The following is a 16,078-nucleotide window of genomic DNA, read 5'->3' as shown; positions in this document are numbered from 1 at the left end:
AATCAATTATAAAGAATTACTAACAATACCTAAGCTAATTTTTCTGCTGATCATGTACATTATAAAGAGTACATTCCTAAGTCAATTAATAATTGAAAATCCATAATTTACATTTACATATGCTATATAGATTTTCAGTACCGATTACCGTCAGTACATTTCAGAATACGCCATAACGAAAGAATTAAGGTTTTTAAACGCTATGTGACAAAAGAAAGCATCTTTGACACAAAGATATACGAGAGCACATTAGGGAATTTTTCAAGATGGATTCCGATTAGAATACTTTTGTTTTCCTTAGAAGAGTCTTTATGAATCTTTATAAAATATTGGATTTAATTGATTTCCACATTAGTTTCAGAGCCAAAATCAGTGCAGGATTCGAGAATAAGCATTTTACATAAATCTGATTGGTTGAAAAGCTTTATAAGATTTTATTTATTTACTGAAACTTAGTTTATTGTGATTTGCGTGATATATTTATAATTTATTCGAAAGAGTTTTACAAGAAATTATACATATAAGTCCAATTGTCCAATTCCGGTTTTATATCGAATTGTGTTGTTATATATGAAACTACATCAGTGGAATATAGTTATATACAAATTATACTCTATTTGATTCCTGTCTTTAGCTCCTCATTGCACACATCTAACAATATAAAGTATCTTAAGTTATACTTAAAATAAATCAATCATAATATTAAAGAATTACAAGTTATAAATTTTTTTGAAAAGTATAACTTAATTATAAATAATGCATCAAAGAAAGAGCCAATAGGATGTGTGATAACATGTACGTGGCTCTTTCTTATTATTGTTAGTATACCTGTCCTCTCTTGTACATACACGGCATGTATGTACATGTGTGCTGCACGTGATCGTCGCGATCCGTTCCTTCTACGTGCTACCGCATGCTATTGAGGCCGGTTGCCGCTACCTCTCCATATATCTTGCATGTGAGTTGGAGCTCGAATCTGACATCTTAGCAGTGGCCACGTTTATTTGTTCATTCACATTAATTGTTTCTCGCACATCTTGACGTTATATTCGCAGTAGCTTGGAAACTTGATTTGCTAAAGCTAAAAGGGAAGAGGAAAGAAATCCAGTTGCTATACATCTGTACACGCATTAGTCTAATAATATCATCATCTGGACAGTGTTCGAGTATAATTAAAGCATGTCGTTCGATGAGAAATTTGAAAGATTTAAGAATCTTTATCCAGAGAAACAATTAAATTTTTCTGAATATTTAACGGAAGATTTAATGGGAGATTCAATGGAAGATTCAACAGAAGTGCAATACGTCGAAAGAACAATGTATAAAAGTAAAAAGGAGCAAGTAAGTCCTAACATCTTTTCTCAACTTTGCTGACTACGTGTTATTAGAACGTTAGAAAGCACATAAGATTTTGTATAAACGAATCAATATATTAATGATATTTCCTAAAGCGACAATTCCATACATTCTACATAATAAAGAAAATTCATAAACATTCGTATATCAAGTCTATTTTCTACTAGCACGTGTAATTTAAATGCAATTAAAAAATTTGATGCAAAAAGAACTTTACATCAGCCGAATCCATTACGTTTATCAGTATTTAAGATATCATTTATATTTGTATATTTATAATTATTAATTTATATTTATTAATATTTATAAGTTCTATTTACATGTAATATTAAAAAAATACTTAAAAAATTGGATTTATACATATATATGTCAAAGTGCGCATGGGGTATATAAAGTTATATAAATATAACTGTCTGCTTAAATTTAATAGGTATTATATAAAATTTATAGATCGTGTAAAACTTGCAATTAGGCAAGAAAGTTGACTAATTATTTTTGAAATTTGACTAATTATTCTTGAAAAATAAACTTGAGGACATTTTGATGTTCGTCTTTCTCATTATTCATAAGTAAATTAATTATTTTCAGATTTCTGATAAAGAAGTTGAGAATATCTCTACCGAGAATACACCGAAAAAGGATCCGGCAGTAACTCCACCATTTTTATATAAGGTGTCTCAAAAAATTTTTATATAAGGTGTCTTTATGTATTTTAAGTCAAATTCGATTTCAAATGGCTCTTATCCATACATGATTTATGCCTTATTACATGTTAGAATATTTGTTTGAAATTCAAACTATTTTATAAACCTTGCAACCATATATACATGTAGGTCGTTTGCGTCCTCGGCATTTCGACTATTACTACGTTTACGCGAGCGTTACTTCTGTAGTAACTTATACGATAATTCCTTCGCGTAAACGGGATTTTGTAGTAATCTACGATAATTTACTCCGCGTAAACGAGTAATATATCGTAAGTTACTACAGAAGTAACGCTCGCGTAAACGTATAGTATATGTGGTATTTTTCAGAGGTTTAACGATTAAATTAACAATTGCAAAATTAATTTTATAATATTATTATTGTTTAAACTTATAATTAAGATCTCAAGCACCTATGAATTTTTTCAGAATGTTTGGTAAAGTTTTAGGTTGTTTAATATATTGCCATGAACGGAAACGTTTTCATATACCGTTAGTAGGGGCCGAATAAAAGTGTACGATTGCAGGGTTAATTAAAAGCATGAGACTTGAGGACATTTTGATGTTCGTCTTTGTCATTATTCATAAGTAAATTAATTTTTTTCAGGTTACTAAGAAAGAAGTTGAGAATATCTCTACCGAGAATGCACCGAAAAAGAAGCAGACAGTATCTCCACCATTTTTACCTTCGTATACCAAGAGCTATTGTCAAACACATATTGAATCGACTACACTTGAACATACATGGAAAATTGTTCAATTTATACATTTTTCTAAGATCAAAAATATGATAACGTTTCCGTCGTTTCCAGAAATAGGTCAATGCGAGGTTCTAATGAGTATTTCACGTCAAAATAGTTCGCGGATAAATGCAATAAAATGTTATATACTTACTAATAATTCATTTGGTGGTTCATGTACCACTACGATAACGTATGCGCCGAGTATGCACTATGATGTGTTGTTGTCGTCAAACTTTATTTCAGGTCATATATCCAATATGACATTGTTAATTGAGTTCTCATCAGAGAAGTTTTCGTTTAATCCAACAGATGCGCTTATAGTACATTGCAAGTTTGAAATTTTTCATAATCTGATAAATAAAACTATACGTATGAATTTAAAGCCTTCGACAGAAGTTTCAAAAGACGTGATATGTTCGACTTTTGATGAGTTTCGGTCCAGAGATGAGGACTCAATCAAATTTATAGTAGGAAAAGAACAGTATGTTCTATCAAGAAAATCGTTGTGTGCCACCAATAGTAGTTACTTTAAGAATATTTGCCTTACACACAAGGGAAAAGAAAAAAATATGACAAATGAATTAGTAACGGATAATGAGATACAAACTTTTAAGCAGATTTTAATATACATTTTAACTGGCTCAGTAGAACAATGTGATTATAATATGTTTAAAGATATATTAATAGCAGCTCATACGTATGATGTACCAACTTTAAAATTAATGTGCGAACATTATTTGCTACACGATATTATGATTGAAAATGCTGTGGGACTTCTACTGTTTGCGTTGTCGTTGAATGCAAAATTTTTGGAAACACATTCGGCGACTTTTATTAAATTTCACATAAAAGAAATTATGGACACTGAAACATTTAAAAGTCTATCGCGAGAAGATTCAAATAAGATAATGGAATTGATTGAGAAAAGTAAATTTGAAGTCAGCACGCATAAATTTTTGTCACCACTTACGACAGATGGGGTATTTACATTGGCTAAAAATCCAGATAATAGAGTCACATCAAAAGACGTATTAATTTTGTCTTAATGACGTCTTTAACGTCATTGAGACGTCTTTAGACGTCATCTTGCTACCTGGGGATTGATTTGTATATGATTGCAGTCTTAAGTATAAAATCATAGAACATTATATATTTTTCTTATTTAATTTAGTAAACATGTTTTTTCTTATCTCTACAAATATAGTCCAGTTTTAAGTTTTATACAGAGTTGTTTGTTCAAAGAGCGTGATCCATTATAATTACTTGGCGCTATTCTTTGTCAAAAACTGAGTCGAGAAATTTTGAACCATTTTTATTCTATGATGCTCAATACAGCAGTAATTATTAAGTAAAGTCAATCTAATCGGTGCCGTTTTTTAGCCTGACATACGCTCGCCAGGTGTGTACGCCCAGTTAAAGGATGGTGCTGATTGAAAAAAAGAATTGACTTTATTCAATATAATTATTAATGTATTGTGCATTATAGAAAAAAAATAATTTCGGATTTTTTTACTTAATTTTTCATAAGAAATAGCGTTATCAGAAATTAACTGCCGTTCTTTAAGAAACAGCCTGTATACATATATGTAAGAGATTATATGCAAATGAGTATTAATACAAATTGAAAAGAATTTATGATTTGAGTTGAAATGTACGAATAAAACTATTATTAATTATACTTAATATAGTTTAGTTGTAAGTTTTTCAAGTCTACAGGTTGATTTAAAACAAAATAAAATAAGAATCCTTACGCCTATGTTATCTATATATAAATGTTTTACTTATTTTTATCAGTACTTGTACGTTACATATCTTATTAAAAATTTCCAATCGTTCTTTTAAATCATCCTGTGTACATATATAGTACAGTGTTATAATCTTTAGCAACTATCTTTTTTAACGAGCAAATTATTTTTCATAAATTTATACTTGATTTTTTCTTTTCAATGTTTATCGCAATTATACGTTTTTGATAGTGTCATTAATTGGGATTCAATAAAATGCGATATTACATTAAAACAAAATCAAAAATTCATAATTATTCCTTCATATACATATGGATACATCTGTAGAGAAAAAAAAAACTTATACTTTATTTATTTCTACCAGTTTATTTATCTTTGTTTCCAATGCGAAGACATATAATGTTGATCAATTATGTATAGAGATATCCGATGTAATGGAAATATACTGTCCGACCATCGACAGATGGAAGAAAATGCTTTACAAAAATTCTAAATCGGCTACACAAATTTCAATTAAATTTGGTAACTAATCATTTTGAAATCTAGATTTGTTTTAAAAATAAAAATAAAACATGATCTTTTTGGTTAATTTTGTATTTTTTATTAATCTAGTTTCTGTGCTTAATTCGAAATAAAACTTTATGTTATCACTCTAGGAGAAAATAATTTGAAAGTAAAGGATAAGGCACAAAGCGTGAATAACGAAAGCTCTGCAACTGGGTGGAAGAATTTACTCCTAAAACAATAATAATATTGTTGAGATGTATAATGTTGGATCTTTCATATAAAGAGAGAATTGATTTCTACACAATGAAGAAATAAGGTTCGCGCGGGTGATATCAAATCTATATTCATTTTCTAGTATATTTTAGTGATGAAATTAACAGTTATTATTGCATAAATGAGGAAGTCAACACATTAATTATTACTGTAAAACTTGTCTAAAAATTTCTAATATTTTAAAGTTAATCTCACAATTTATATATATATATGAAAATAGTCGTGAGTTATGAAAGTTCTTCATGTGTAGATCTAGCATTTGATTATTTAGCTCCTTTCGGCGACTGCCAATTTTATACAAAATATTTCATCATCCGACGTACAAGATTTATTTTTGAACATTGTTTCAGTCGAGTATATTTAAATTTCAACCGCTTTATGAGCCTTTATAAAATATTGGATTTAATTGATTTCTATACATTGGTTTCAGAGCCAAAATCAGTGCAGAATTCGAATAAGCATTTTACATAAATCTGATCGGTTGAAAAGCTTTATAAGATTTTATTTGTTTACTGAAACTGAGTTTATTGATATTCGCGTGATATATTTTATATTTATAATTTACTCGAAAGAGTTTTACATACATATAAATCCAATTGTCCAATTCCGGTTTTATATCGAATTGTGTTGTTATATGAAACTACAGTGGAATAGTTATATGCAAATTACTCTATTTGATTCCTGCCTTTAGTTCCTCATTGCATCTGACAATATAAAGTTATACTTAAAATAAATCAATCATGTTAAAGAATCATAATTATGTTATAAATTTTTTTGAAAAGTATAACTTAATTATAAAGTATATATGTATTCCGAAATGTATTAATAGTATTGAAAATCCATAATTTACATGTATCTTATAGATTTTCAGTACTGTAAGTACATTTCGGAATACAGATATGAATGTATATCCTCTTCTCTCTCGCAGAATTTTGCCAGAACTGTCAAGTCGCCAGATGGCTCCGATTAGAGGGATTCTAACTCATAAGATAAGTGGAAGGGGCACGCACCAAAGAAAGAGTCAAGAATGTATGATAACATACGTGGCTCTTTCTTATTGTTAGTATACATGTCCTCTTTTGTACATACACGGCATGTACATGTGTGCTGCACGTGATCGTCGCGATCCGTTCCTTCTACGTGCTATCGCATGCTATTGAGGACGGTTTCCGCTGCCTCTCCATATATCTTGCAGGTGAGTTGGAGCTCGAATCTGACATCTTAGCAGTATCTTAGCAGTGGCCACGTTTATTTGTTTATTCCCATTGTTTCTCGCACATCTTGCGACGTTATATTTGCAGTAGCTTGGAAACCTGATTTGCTAAAGCTAAAGGGAAGAGGAAAGAAATCAGTTGCTACATCTGTACACGCATTAGTCTAATAATATCATCTGGACGGTGTTCGTGTATAATTAAAGCATGTCCGAGATCTTTTCATTGGAGAAACTTTATTCAGAGAAAGGATTAGGTTCAACTGAATCTTCAACGAAACATTCAGCGGAAAATTCAATGGAAGATTCAACGGAAGAGCAATACATACATAAAATGGAAGAGGAGCAAGTAAGTTCTAACATCTTTTCTCAACTTTGCTGACTACGTGTTATTAGAACGTTAGAAAACACATAAGATTTTGTATAAACGAATCAATAGATTAATGATATTTCCTAAAGCGACAATTCCATACATTCTACATAATAAAGAAAATTCATAAACATCCATATCAGGTCTATTTTCTATACTAGCACAATTTAAATGCAATTAAAAAATTTGCTGCAGAAAACTACATCAGACGAATCCATTACGTTTATCAGAATTCAAGATAGAATTTATACTTATAATTATTAATTTATATTTATTAATATTTATAAGTTTTATTTATATGTACAACAATATAAAAAAGACTAAAAAAATTGGACTTATACATATACATCAAAGTGCGCATGGGGTATATAAAGTTATAAATATAAGTGCTTAAATTTAATATTATAGGATTTATAGATCGTGTAAGACTTACAATTAGGCAAGAAAGTTTACTAATTATCTTGAAATTTGACGTAAAATTATGATACAACTTTTTTATTTAATAAATCGATTGTCAATAACGCGAAACTAGCGGTGTTTAAGTTTTCTTCTACAATTTGGCAATTTATTCAACTTTTTTTTATTGTTTAATAAAAATGTAATTTTTATTTAAAAGAGACAATTAAATATAGGATGTCCCAATAATCTCTATGTACTTTTAGTGAAATCGGATTTCAAATGGCTCTTATATGTATATACATATAAATATGTTATTACATGTTAGGAGATATTTGTTTGAAATTCAATCTCTTTTATTAAAAGGCATAGAAACTTTTAGGACATTTTGATGTTCATTCTTTTTTTATCATTTATAATTAAGTAAGTTAATTATTTTCAGATTTCTGACAAAGAAGTTGAGATTATCCCTAGTGAGAATACTTTGAAAGAGAAACAGACAGTATCTTCGCCACTTTTACTTTCGTGTACCAAGAGCTATTCTCAAACAAAACTTGAATCTGCTATATATGATCATACATGGATAATTGAACAATGTAACCATTTTTCGAAGATCAAACATATGATTCCGTCGATTCCAGAAATAGATCAATGCGCGATTCTAATGAATATTTTACGTGATGATAGTTCATTGATTAAGGAAATAAAATTGAATATACTTACTGACAAATCATTTGATGGTTCATGTACCACTCTTATAAAGCGATTGTCTGGAGAAATTGTATCATCAAAATCCATTTCAGGTCATATATCGAATATGACATTGTTAACTGAGTTCTTGACACCGTACTGTGGGCTTGATCTTGGAAATACTCTTGTAGTAAATTGCCGGTTTGAAATTTTTTGTAATCTGATAACTAATACTATAAATATGAATTTACTGCCATTGTCAACAGAACTTTCAAGAAATGTGGAAAATTTTGAAGACTCGATCTTTGATAAGCAAGCGAATAAAGATGAGGAATCAATCAAATTTATAGTGGAAGAAAAACCATATGTAATAGCAAAAAAATCGTTGTGCGCCATCAACAGTAGTTACTTTAAAAATATCTGCCTTACACATGATGAGAAGGAGAAAGATATGACAAGTGAATTAGTAACGCATAATGAGGTAGAATCTTTTAAACAGATTTTATTATATATTACAACTGGCTCAATAGAACAACGTGGTTATAACACGCTTAAAGATTTATTAACAGCAGCTGATAAGTATGATGTACCATGTTTAAAATCAACGTGTGAACATTATTTGCTACACTATATTACTATTAACAATGCTATAGATCTTCTACAGTTTGCGTTTTCGTCTAATGCAAAATTTTTAAAAACACATTCGGCAAATTTTATTAAATTTTACCTAAAACAGATTAAGAATACTAAAGAATTTCGAGATCTATCGCAAGAGAATTTAAATATGATAATGGAATTGATGGAGAAATTACCTGAAGGCAGTACTCATCATTCTTCGTTACCGATTAAGGCAGATAAGGAACTTACATTTGCAAATATTGGAGTGTAATATTGCATGTAATACTGCAGTCCTAAATTCATAGAATATGATAAAGATATTTTCCTTATCTAATTAGTATATTTTTTCTTTGCGCTAATACATATATTCTAGCTTTTAATTTTTATACCGAATGTTTCTGTAAGAGCGTCCATTAATTACATATATAGCGCTATTTTTTGTCAAAAATTGAGTCGAAGAAATTTGAACCATTTTTTTTCTATAATGCATAATTCTAATGCCGATTCAATTAGCACTATTCTTTAACCGAGCGTACGCTCACTGACATACTGATTCAGAATTTTTCAACTCAATTTTTGATCAGAAATAGCTTTATGTAATTATTGGGTAATTATGTAATTCTTTAAGAAACACTATGTGAGAATTTATATTCAAATAAGTACTAATACAAATTAACAATAATTCTTGATTTGAGTTTATGTACGAATAAAACTATTATTAATTGCACTTAATGTAGTTTAGTTATAAGTTTTCTCAAGTCTACAGGTTGATTTAAAACAAAAGGAAATAAGAGAATTCTTACAAACCTATGTTACCTGTAAATATTTCATTAATTTTTATCAGTATTATGTCTTGTGAACAGTTTCGTTCTGTAGATTATTCTGCGTACATACACATTATAGCGTCGGAGTCTTTAGAGACTACCTTTTTCAACGAAGTATTAATTTTTTTTAAATCTAAGCTTGATTTTTGTTTTTCAACGTTTATTTGCGTTTTCGATATTGTCATTAATTCGAGTTCAATAAAATGTGATTTATTTGAAACAATCAAATTCATAATTATTCTTCAATATATGTAGATAAAAAAATAAATAAACTTATATGTTTTATTATTTATTTGTTTACCAGTTCATTTATCTTTATTTCAAATTCAGAGACGTATGTGATGTTGAGCGAATTACATACACAGATACTCGATTTAATAGAAATATACACTTCGATCACCTGAAGATAAAAGAAAATGCTTCACAAAAATTTATAAATCGGGTAATTGAATTAAATTTAATAAATTCAACAAATTTGAGTTAAATTTAATAACTCATCATCTCGAAATGTGAACATTTTGTTGTATGTAAACATTTTGAAATAATATGTTATTAAATTTATTCTTTGAAAAAATAAAAATAAAACATAGCTTTTATGATTGATTTTGTTTCTCTTGTTAATCTAGTCTCTGTGCTTCATTTGATATGAAACTATATCGTCGTTTTAGGAGAAAGTAATTCGAAAGTAAAGAATAAGAATTAAATAATTAAATAATATCATAATAATTATTACGATAAAATTGTGCAAATCTTTAAAAAAGTATTCTTATATTTTTAATTTAATTTCACGATGGGCGAAAATAGTCGTGAGTTATAAAAGTTCTTCGTTTAGATCTAGCATCCGATTATTCAGCTTTTTTCGGCAACTGCAAATTTTATACAAAACATTTTATCGGAAAAAATATTGACTGTTTTTAGCAATGATAAATGGGTTGATTATTTACAGATTTCTCGAATAAAAATAAAAATATTCGAGATTGCGATAGCTTAAAGATAGCGATAGATTCATAGCAGGCGCTTATCATAACGAAACTTGAACCGTTCTCGGAACTTCTGCGGCGATCGATGATTTGAACGTATGTTTCGTAACTAAACTACGTGTAAATTTTTCTCTTTCCCTTTTGTATATTTAGGCTGTTTAATAAGTGTAACAAAAAGTCACACGTTACACTTATATCTTAATTTGCATTAGTGTTAGTACGTTCCTACATAACATCACATAACTCGGCATCATCCATCTTCCTTCCTCACGCGCGTCACGCGAACAGATATCCTTACTAAAGATAAAAGAAACAGGCTGTATTTTCATCATTCGTCATACGACAAGATTTATTATTGAAACATTGTTTCAGTCGAGTATATTTGAATATATCTGGACATATTTTGATCGTTCTATGAGCCCTTATAAAGCAGTGGGTTAATCGATTTTTACACAGTTTTCAGAACCAAATTAGTGCAGGATTCGAATAAGCATTTTACATAAATCTGATTGGTTGAAAAGCGTCATAAGATTTTATTTGCTTACTGAAACTGGATAAAGGGACAACCAACCATTGCGACCCTTTAAATTTTGCTAAATTTTTAATACACCTCGTTCACGGTACACCTCATTCACTAATATAAGATACAGTAATTCTGTTTAATGCGTAATAGTTTATGAAATATTAATGTTTAAAATTTGTCGTGTGCGTAATTGTTTTAAAACTCTGCAAAATAAAGTTTATTTATGTACTATAATAATTATGTATATTATAAATAAGAAGAAACATAATTATAATGACTTTGCAAAGTAGTATATCACAATTAACAAAAACACATTACATAACAATTAATTAAACTTCACTATCGAAACTTTCAATTTGAGCACAATCAATATCATCATGATCACATTGTATATACGTTTTTGGATGCTATCTATCATAAAAACATTTCAAACACATAATTTAACCAAGCGCATTTTATGAATGCAACTTCTTTGTATATAAGGATGATTTACTTACCATTAATATAAAAAAAAAAAAATACATATTTTGAACATTAATATTTCATGAACTATTACGCATTGGAAGAGTTACTATATATCTTGTATTAGCTAATGAATGGTGTGTACTGGAACATATTAAAAATTTAAGGAATCAAAGGATGGTTGTTCCCTTGTAAGCCATAATAAATCAAAAAGAATCCTATGACAAGCACTAAATTACTGTATTGAGATTGAGTGTAGCCGTAAAAAATTTGTGTCACATGTGTCACGTGTGTGTGTCACGTTGTACATACGTCATACGTGGCTCTCTCTCTCTTAAGCCTTAGGCCTGTTCGTTTTAGCTGAACTTCTCGCACCGCGGTTCAACTTTCCTCTTTTTCTTTTCACGTTGGAAAGAAAAAGAGAATAAATGAACTGTGCAAGAAGTTCAGATAGCACGAACAGGTCTCTTGTGTCCACGATGCTAGAAATTGCCCCGAGATCTCAAACGGAAAAAGAATTAACCGCAATCGCATTGGTCAATTGAGCCAATTGTTTAAATGTGAATGGTCAATTCTTTCTCCGTTTGAGATCTCGGAGCGATTTCTAGCAACGTGGAAACACGTGGACACAAAGGCTTTAGGATGCGTGTCCCCCACCACTAGGCCTGTTCGTGTTATCCAAACCTCTTGTGCAAAGTTTATTTATTATCTTTTTCTTTCCAACGTGAAAAGAAAAAGAGGAAAGATGGACCGCGGTGCGAGAAGTTCAACTAAAACGAACAGTCCTAAAGCTTAAAGGTCTATCCATAACCATATATGCATAAAGAAACGGATTTATTTTTGAACAGTGTTTTAGTTTAGTCGAGTATATTTAAAAATATCTAAGCATATTTTTCAACCGGTTTATGAGCCTTTATAAAATATTTGATTTAATTGATTTCTACATTGGTTTCAGAGCCAAAATCAGTGCAGGATTTGAATAAGCATTTTACATAAATCTGATTGGTTGAAAAGCTACAGATGATATGAATGTATATCTATCTCTCTCGCAGAATTTTCCAGAACTGTCCAGTTAGCCAAATGGCTCTGATTAGAGGGATTCTAACTCATAAGAGGTTTGTTCGCGTTGCATGCCCCACCATGCTCCTAATCACTCCAACGCACTCCAAAAACTCATCTGCTCCAATCGCCACCTTTTATCCGTGATCCAAGTGCTCTTGGTGTTTATTGGAGTATGCGACGCGAACAAACCTAAAATAAGTGGAAAAGCCGGAAAAGGCACGCACCCAAAGAAAGAGCCAAGGATGTGTGATAACATGTACGTGGCTCTTTCTTATTGTTAGTATACATTCTCTCTTGTACATACACGGCATGTACATGTGTGCTGCACGTGATCGTCGCGATCCGTTCTTTCTACGTGCTATCGCATGCTATTGAGGACGGTTTCCGCTGCCTCTCCATATATCTTGCAGGTGAGTTGGAGCTCGAATCTGATATTTTAGCAGTGGCCACGTTTATTTGATCACTCACATTAATTGTTTCTCGCACTTCTTGACGTTATATTTGCAGTAGCTTGGAAACTTGATTTGCTAAAGCTAAAGGGAAAAGGAAAGAAATCAGTTGCTACATCTGTACACGCATTAGTCTAATAATATCATCTGGACGGTGTTCGCGTATAATTAAGCATGGAAACAACATTAAAGCAGCGTTTGGCGGAAAAATTCAATTTAGTCAGTTTATCTGATCAATCATCGGGAAATACAACGGAAGATTCAGCGGAAGATTCAGCGGAAGATTCAACGGATGATTCAACGAAAGATTCAATTAAAGATTCAACGGAACAGCAATACATCGAAAGAAAAATACATAAAATGGGAGAGGAGCAAGTAAGTTCTAACGTCTTTTCTCAACTTTGCTGACTACGTGTTATTAGAACGTTAGAAAGCACATAAGATTTTGTACAAACAAATCAATACATTAATGATATTTTCTAAAGCGACATTTCCATATATTTTACATAACAAAGAAAATTTACAAACATTTATATCAAGTCTATTTTCTACTAGCACGTGTAATTTAAATGCAATTAAAAAATTTGATGTAAAAAAAAACTCTACATCAGCCGAATCCATTACGTTTATCAGAATTTAAGATATAATTTATATTTATATACTTATAATTATTAATTTATATTTATTAATGATTATAAGTTTATATTTATAAGTTAATATTTATTTGTAATATAAAAAATTCTTAAAAAGCTGGACTTATATATATCAAAGTGCGCATGGGGTATATAAAGTTATAAATATAACTGTCTTAAATTTAATATTATAGGTTTCATAGATCGGGTAAGACTTACAATTAGGCAAGAAAGTTAACTAATTATCAGAATTATCTTAATGACGTAAAATTATAATACAACTTTTTTATTTAATAAATCGATTGTCATTAACGCGAAACTAGCGGTGTTTAACTTTTCTTCTACAATTTAGCTATTTATTTAACTTTTTTTTATTGTCTAGTAAAAATGTTATTTTTATTTAAAAAAGACAATTAAATATGGGATGTCTCAATAATTTCTATGTACTTTTAGTGAAATCGGATTTCAAATGGCTCTCTTATCTATACATATATATAAATATATGTTATTACATGTTAGGAAATTTGTTTGAAATTCAATCCTTTTTATTAAAAAGCATAGAAACTTTTAGGACATTTTGTTGTTAGTTCTTTTTTCATCATTTATAATTAAGTACGTTAATTATTTTCAGATTTCTTCGTGTACCAAGAGCTATTCTCGAACAAAACTTGAATCTGCTATATTTGATCATACATGGACAATTGAACAGTATAAGCATTTTTCGACGATCGAACATAAGATTCCGTCGATTCCAAAAATAGGTCAATGCGCGATTCTAATGAATATTTTACGTTATGATAATTCATCGATTAGGGCAATAAGATTGAATATACTTACTGAAAACCCATTTTATGGTTCATGTACCACTGTTATAATGCGATTGTCTGGAGAAACTGTATCATCAAAATATATTTCAGGTCATATATCGAATATGACATTGTTAGCTGAGTTCTTGACACAGAACTGTAAGCTTGATTTTGGAAATACTCTTGTAGTAAATTGCCGGTTTGAAATTTTTTGTAATCTGATAACTAATACTATAAGTATGAATTTACTGCCATTGTCAACAGAACTTTCAAGAAAAGTGGAATATTTTGAAGACTCGATCTTTGATAAGCAAGCGAATAAAGATGAGGAATCAATCAAATTTATGGTGGAAGAAAAACCATATGTAATAGCAAAAAAATCGTTGTGCGCCATCAACAGTAGTTACTTTAAAAATATCTGCCTTACACATGATGAGAAGGAGAAAGATATGACAAGTGAATTAGTAACGCATAATGAGGTAGAATCTTTTAAACAAATTTTATTATATATTACAACTGGCTCAATAGAACAACGTGGTTATAACACGCTTAAAGATTTATTAACAGCAGCTGATAAGTATGATGTACCATGTTTAAAATCAACGTGTGAACATTATTTGCTACACTATATTACTATTAACAATGCTATAGATCTTCTACAGTTTGCGCTTTCGTCTAATGCAAAATTTTTAAAAACACATTCGGAAAATTTTATTAAATTTTACCTAAAACAGATTAAGAATACTAAAGAATTTCGAGATCTATCGCAAGAGAATTTAAATATGATAATGGAATTGATGGGGAAATTACCTGAAGGCAGTACTCATCATTATTTGTTACCGTTTAAGGCAGATAAGGAACTTACATTTGCAAATATTGGAATGTAATATTGCATGTAATACTGCAGTCCTAAATTCATAAAATATGATAAAGATATTTTCCTTATCTAATTAGTATATTTTTTCTTTGCGCTAATACATATATTCTAGCTTTTAATTTTTATACCGAATGTTTCTGAAAGAGCGTCCATTAATTACATATATAGCGCTATTTTTTGTCAAAAATTGAGTCGAAGAAATTTGAACCATTTTTGTTCTATAATGCATAATTCTAATGCCGATTCAATTAGCACTATTCTTTAACCGAGCGTACGCTCACTGACATACTGATTCAGAATTTTTCAACTCAATTTTTGATCAGAAATAGCGTTATGTAATTATTGGGTAATTATGTAATTCTTTAAGAAACACTATGTGAGAATTTATATTCAAATAAGTACTAATACAAATTAACAATAATTCTTGATTTGAGTTTATGTACGAATAAAACTATTATTAATTGCACTTAATGTAGTTTAGTTATAAGTTTTCTCAAGTCTACAGGTTGATTTAAAACAAAAGGAAATAAGAGAATTCTTACAAACCTATGTTACCTGTAAATATTTCATTAATTTTTATCAGTATTATGTCTTGTGAACAGTTTCGTTCTGTAGATTATTCTGCGTACATACACATTATAGCGTCGGAGTCTTTAGAGACTACCTTTTTCAACGAAGTATTAATTTTTCTTAAATCTAAGCTTGATTTTTGTTTTTCAACGTTTATTTGCGTTTTCGATGTTGTCATTAATTCGAGTTCAATAAAATGTGATTTATTTGAAACAATCAAATTCATAATTATTCTTCAATATATGTAGATAAAAAAATAAATAAACTTATATTTTATTATT

At 29.7% G+C, this 16,078-nt stretch overlaps 2 protein-coding genes across 7 annotated transcripts; both read left to right on the top strand.

The window, feature by feature from the left end:
- The first annotated feature begins 853 nt into the window (after window positions 1-853).
- Window positions 854-9,728, top strand: LOC143903871 (uncharacterized). Of its 5 annotated transcripts, none has more exons than XM_077417882.1 (8): window positions 854-958; window positions 1,056-1,341; window positions 1,945-2,028; window positions 2,668-5,070; window positions 5,205-5,371; window positions 6,257-6,523; window positions 6,630-6,887; window positions 7,747-9,728. In XM_077417882.1, exons 2-4 carry the CDS (start codon window positions 1,180-1,182, stop codon window positions 3,847-3,849), a joined length of 1,428 nt encoding a protein of 475 aa, XP_077274008.1. In that variant the 5' UTR covers window positions 854-958; window positions 1,056-1,179; the 3' UTR covers window positions 3,850-5,070; window positions 5,205-5,371; window positions 6,257-6,523; window positions 6,630-6,887; window positions 7,747-9,728. The 5 variants fall into 5 exon arrangements, with proteins under 5 accessions (XP_077274008.1, XP_077274010.1, XP_077274009.1 ...); XM_077417883.1 differs by having other exon boundaries at window positions 867-1,341; window positions 7,747-7,900; window positions 8,261-9,728; XM_077417881.1 differs by having other exon boundaries at window positions 867-1,341; window positions 6,633-6,887.
- A 2,769-nt stretch (window positions 9,729-12,497) lies between these two features.
- Window positions 12,498-16,078, top strand: LOC143903849 (protein maternal effect lethal 26-like). Of its 2 annotated transcripts, none has more exons than XM_077417845.1 (3): window positions 12,498-12,873; window positions 12,974-13,287; window positions 14,176-16,078. In XM_077417845.1, the coding sequence occupies exons 2-3, from the start codon at window positions 13,087-13,089 to the stop codon at window positions 15,235-15,237; spliced, it is 1,263 nt and encodes a 420-aa protein (XP_077273971.1). In that variant the 5' UTR covers window positions 12,498-12,873; window positions 12,974-13,086; the 3' UTR covers window positions 15,238-16,078. The 2 variants fall into 2 exon arrangements, with proteins under 2 accessions (XP_077273971.1, XP_077273970.1); XM_077417844.1 differs by having other exon boundaries at window positions 12,971-13,287.

The sequence above is a fragment of the Temnothorax americanus genome, unplaced genomic scaffold (assembly GCF_048541705.1).
Source record: "Temnothorax americanus isolate GAGA-0224 unplaced genomic scaffold, ASM4854170v1 Scaffold5, whole genome shotgun sequence".
NCBI classification, from domain to species: Eukaryota; Metazoa; Arthropoda; class Insecta; order Hymenoptera; family Formicidae; genus Temnothorax; species Temnothorax americanus.
Note: the sequence above shows the minus strand (reverse complement) of the source record. Positions and strands in the feature narration are given on the sequence as shown.

Excerpts from the sequence above, each read along its gene's own strand:
- LOC143903871 (XM_077417882.1), top strand. The coding sequence starts at position 1,180 with ATGTCGTTCGATGAGAAATTTGAAAGATTTAAGAATCTTTATCCAGAG. Across the intron at positions 1,342-1,944 it reads ATAAAAGTAAAAAGGAGCAA|ATTTCTGATAAAGAAGTTGA; the intron begins GTAAGTCCTAAC and ends AATTATTTTCAG. Across the intron at positions 2,029-2,667 it reads CTCCACCATTTTTATATAAG|GTTACTAAGAAAGAAGTTGA; the intron begins GTGTCTCAAAAA and ends AATTTTTTTCAG.
- LOC143903849 (XM_077417845.1), top strand. The coding sequence starts at position 13,087 with ATGGAAACAACATTAAAGCAGCGTTTGGCGGAAAAATTCAATTTAGTC. Across the intron at positions 13,288-14,175 it reads ATAAAATGGGAGAGGAGCAA|ATTTCTTCGTGTACCAAGAG; the intron begins GTAAGTTCTAAC and ends AATTATTTTCAG.